At 50.2% G+C, this 5,000-nt stretch overlaps 1 protein-coding gene across 1 annotated transcript in view; it reads left to right on the top strand.

Moving 5' to 3' along the window:
- The window catches only part of bbs9 (Bardet-Biedl syndrome 9), an 82,338-nt gene extending 77,994 nt beyond the window's left edge, over positions 1-4,344 (top strand). The window contains 1 exon segment of the mRNA XM_055503345.1: positions 3,206-4,344. Coding sequence (XP_055359320.1) covers positions 3,206-3,507 — 302 coding nt within the window. The 3' untranslated portion in view covers positions 3,508-4,344.
- Positions 4,345-5,000: the final 656 nt, after the last annotated feature.

Here is a 5,000-nt window from a genome sequence, read left to right as displayed (position 1 = left end):
TGTGTTTGTGTGGAAGAGAGAGACACGAGGAGATTTTATGTCACCACCAGACCTGGAAAACTTCAGATCCTTTAGCATCAGGCCAAAATGTTGGTTCCAGTGACCGGCCACTGTATATTTTCCTGTATATTGTGTGTGCGTGTGTGTGTGTGTGTGTGTGCGTGCGTGCGTGCGTGCGTGTGTGTGTGTGTGCGTGTGCGTGCGTGCGTGCGTGTGTGTGTGTGTGTGTGTGTGTGCGTGCGTGTGTGTGTGTGTGTGTGTGTGTGTGTGTGTGTGTGTGTGTGTGTTGGTTTGTAGCAGGGCGTAGCTGAGCGGAGAGAAAATATCTCGGCCGACCACGGGAATGAACCCACCCACTTTACCACACCCAAAGCGAGCGGGCGGGCGAGCGAGCAGTGGTCTCTGAGCTCTCTCTCCTTCCGCCGTGTCTCTTATTGCTGCTCTTTCCTTTGTTGTCGCAGGAAAACCTCCTATGATCCGTGTTTCTTCGTGCTGTGACTTCATTCATCTCTTCACCTATCGAACCAGCTGATGTGCTTTTATGACGTTTTACCAGCAGCTCCTCTCATTGAGCTGCTGAGTGCGTCGTTTTTATAAATATCGACAAGTCGCCACTTTAAACTTTTATACTTGTTCCTTTTCTCATCTTGCCTTTGTCTTCACCTAAACTAGACTTGGTTGAAGTCCTGAGTCCAAGGCTGCAGCTGCAGCCTCCTGCCGACTGCTTCGCTGGGATGTGGGCGATCTGTGCGGCCGCCTCTATTTTGACTATGGCTGCCTGCAGATGAATGCAGCGCCGCTAACACAGGAACCCAGGCACAACGAGCACAGATAGCATCTCACCTTCATCTGAGCAACACACTCACTGTAATGTGGTTTCAGTTTTTGTTCATAAGGGAAAAACAAGTGTTGCCCTGTAAACTCCAGAGTTCTGGGTTGGACTCACTTTGAAAGTCCTGCGGGTCGGTTGTGGTCCTCAGACCCTGGTGGAGCTTGGTCCTGCTCATCCTCAGTGTTTAGCAGACCTGACCTGGACAACAGCAGCATCACTGCTTAACCTCAGGTTCTGGCTTCGTAATCCTTCACATCTTCACTTCACGGCTACAACGAGCAGCTTCTGCTGGAGTTTGGGATTCGAGTCATGGGATTTGACCTGGCAACCGTGATCCCAAACGCAAAAACTGACTCCATGACAAAAAACTCATCGCAGACTTGTGGTGAAGTTACCAGAACAGACTAATAGATCATCTGTGTTCAGACGAACGTGGAGTTGTCAGTTACATTACAAGCTAACAAGCCACACAGCAGCAGTCCTGTCATTAACGCAGCCGGTCGCAGCATGGGTTCCTGAAAATGAAACACCTCCTCAGCAATCGATGGGAACGATATTATAATAGATTGTAAAGAGCCGTTGAGTGAAGTCAGTTCTGTGCAGTGAAGCAGCAGTTAGCTGATCACACAGCATCACACGGGGCTGAGAGGGACCGAACCTCCAGCAGAGCCGGCAGCGCTGGTCCCACGGGTGGAAGGTCTTCCCTGACCGATGGCAGCGACGTGGAGACAGGCCCTGCTCTGGTTAGCCTGATGTAGCAGAGGCGATCTGACCTCTGACCTCAGGTCAACAAGACGGGTCACACACGCCTAGGACTCCCTGCTTCCGAGTCTCAAAGAGAAACAGAAAGTTCCCTAAGAGCAGGGCATGTGTCCGGAAGAGGTCCGGTAGGAGCCAGTCAAAGCACTGCTCGTGTTTCAGGAATGAAAGAAGAGCAGAAAATGCAGCAAATTAGAAGATGTATAATGTTCAGAGGAGCTGTCCGTTCAGCACCACGACAAGAAGAACGCGTCCACTTTGAAGGTCTGGTGATGGTTTAGGTTTTATGTGAGCTGCTCTTAAAGCTTCTGAAGCTAAGGAACGTCGCCTTAGACCAAATTAAGATGAATCACAGAACAAACAGCATCAAACGCTGCAGAACAATCATCTGAAGCTTCACCTTCAGGTTCTACTGTTGTAAAAACAAGGCCAAAGCTGCTGACCTTTGACCACAAACAGAGCATGATGTGACTGCAGACGAAGTCACAGGTTTAACATCAGTGTTCATGTGACTGCTTGAGCTCTCAGCTATCAGGGTCAGACCGGGTCAGACCAGGCCAAACCGGACCCTTGCTAGGATCAGGTTCTAGCCCATGTTCCAGAGTCTCATGTTCTGTGTTGTTTGGTGTTTAGAACCTGTTTCCACTGTGTTGCTCCATCCCTCTCTCTGTTGATTTAGATTAACTCCACTGCCACTTCTGTGCCTGTTGGTTCAGCTGCTGAGGACTCACACACACACACACACACACACACACACACACACACACACACACACACACACACACAAACATTCACTTCATTATGTCTGAACAAACAGCTTAGTTCAGTATTTACACTTCTGTCTATATTTGCAGATTCCAGATCAACATTCAAATTTATTGTTGCCAGATTTCCTATTTTCCATTATTTATTTCCTTAATTCTAAGAACATAGAAACTAAATGTACTTTATGTTTGAGTTTGGTAACTCGTCAAACTGAACATTCAGTCTGCTGTAACTCTGTCTGAGCCCTAGAAGATGAGGTGTCTGATTAGAGCTTCTCTGCTTTCTGAACACACACACACACACACACTTGTAGATACGAGGCTGTAGGCTCCACTCTCTAAACCTTCTCTGTTCTCACGGAGATAAGACGCGTCTCATTGTTGGCAGACAACTGTCGTTATCATCTTATCACAGACAGGTCTAGTCTGCAGACTGCAGTGTGTGTGTGTGTGTGTGTGTGTGTGTGTGTGTGTGTGTGTGTGTGCGTGCGTGTGTGTGTGTGTGTGTGTTGCGTGGTGTGCGTGGGTGTGTGGCGTCTGTGCGTGTGTGTGTGTGCGCGCGTGTGTGTGTGTGTGGGGGGGGGGGGGTTGCTGTGGTTAAGTGGGGTCCTTTGTCATGCAGCAGGTGCTGTTGTCTGTCAATTTGTCTTCATGCTAAAGGCTCAGAGCTGCTCGGTATCAGCCTGTTGGAACCAAACACAGCGGAGCTCAGTTAATCCTCGTTGACCGTCGGACTCACAACTTCACTCTGCACGAACTAAAGCAGTGGATGTCCAGCGTCAGGGTTTAGTGGCGCTGATCTGGGTGTGAAGGAATTTGCATTAATGCTTGTTTCTGTTTCTTTGTTCAGATAAAGACTCCAAAGAGAAAAAAGACGTTTCCAAAGAACCATCAGAGGCAGCGGTGAAAGAGGAGGCAGGAGGCGCAGAGCAGCCCATCAAGGAGGCAAGAAAGGAGTCATCCAGCAGGGAGAAGAAGGAGGCCAAGAAGGAGGCCAAGAAGGAGGCATCGACCTCCAAGGACAGGAAGGACAGGGACAAAGACAAGGAAGGGAAGGAGGCCAGCAAGGACGCAGGAGACAGGAAGGTATCCAGGAAGTCATCACTAAAAGTGAAGGAGAAGAAGAAGGAGGCAGAGGCTGCAGACGGCTGACTGATAGAAAGACACACGCACGCACGCACGCACGCACGCACGCACGCACGCACGCACGCACGCACGCACGCACGCACGCACACACACACACACACACACACGCACACTGTTGTGTTCACTGTACCCTTAGCGACCGGCGCCTCCTCCCCTCCTCCTCAGACATTGTGCTGACTCCTTCCTCCTCGTCTTCTTTGTGGAGCCTGAGCAGTAGTTGAACCCACAACCCTGCCCCCCCTCCCCCTCCCTGCTCCCGCCCACGCACACTTGAGGATGTGACGTGGCTCCGGACCTGCTCTTCTCAAGGACCAAGCGCGGTTGCTGATGGACACATAGTGGGCGTAATTGAAGGAGTCAGAGTCAGAGTCAGAGTCAGAGTCAGAGTCAGAGTCAGACCTGGAGCCGTCGGCGAAGAGGAGGCTCAATGTTTAAGCGGCTTTGTGTGATTTGTGCCAGAAGAGCAGTCAAAAAATAAAAAGCACAAAAATGCAACAATGCGTTTCAAGATCGGCTCCCACCTGTGCGTCGCTTCCACGCGGGTCCGGGCCGTGCACGGAGTCTGGACCCAGAAGGAGCAGAGCACCAATAAAGCACAAGCAGAAATGACTTCAAGCTTCTGAACCTGTACTTAGATCTTAGTTTCTGTGCAGAATGTGAATCCGTGTGTCTGATGTTGCCCTTAGCTTTGACTGGAGCGCTGTCTCTGCCATAGACCCTGTGCCAGTCGTTGTGTGAACCAGGTCCAGCACCGGTTCTGGATCCTGGTTGACTGAGTCAGAATGTACCGATGCTTTCACAGCTTCACGTTGAGTCATTTAGTAATAAAAGTCTTTGACTGTGGTTCAGTAGTTGCTCCTGAATGTAAAGTGAGGCCCATCTTTTCCCTCCTTCCGTCTCCTTCCTGTTGAGGACCCGGTGGACCTGTGGCGGCGCCGAGCGGCTCGCTGGGCTGTTCTCAGGCCGGTTCTGCTGCAGGTTGGGCCACTGTTTGTAGCTTCATTCCTTAGCTCTCCTGGTTTCTTCTCCAGCTCCTCTCAACAGCTGTTTTCTGGTGCTGTCGCTCGCCCCCTCGCTCTCTCTCTCTCCTTCCTGCTCCTCCGTGTTCGCCTCAGTCTTTCTGTGCTCGTTCTCAGCGTGTCTCTGGTTTGTTGTTGTGTCTTAAACACTTTTCCAGATTTTGTTTTGTCCCTTTGTGCTTTTTGACGCACACCCAGCCGTTAAACATCACACGACAATCCTCCAGCAGTCAGTGTAATAAAAGCTGCTCGGATTTAGACGCCGCGGATCAACGGGCTTTTATTTCACAACTTGTCTCTGTCTCTCAGGGTTTGAGGCGTAAACAAGCTGAATTAGATAATTGCCTCATCATTTTACTCTTGTGACACAGCAGCAAGGCTTCACCTCGGCCGCGGGAACTTAAGTGGCTCGGATTTCTTTTTTGTGTGAACACAACTGATCCCATGTTTTGATTTAAGGGTAAAATGACTGCAAATTAT

Source organism: Betta splendens, chromosome 16, assembly GCF_900634795.4.
Source record: "Betta splendens chromosome 16, fBetSpl5.4, whole genome shotgun sequence".
Classification (NCBI taxonomy): Eukaryota; Metazoa; Chordata; class Actinopteri; order Anabantiformes; family Osphronemidae; genus Betta; species Betta splendens.
This window is presented reverse-complemented; position numbering and strand designations above follow the sequence as displayed.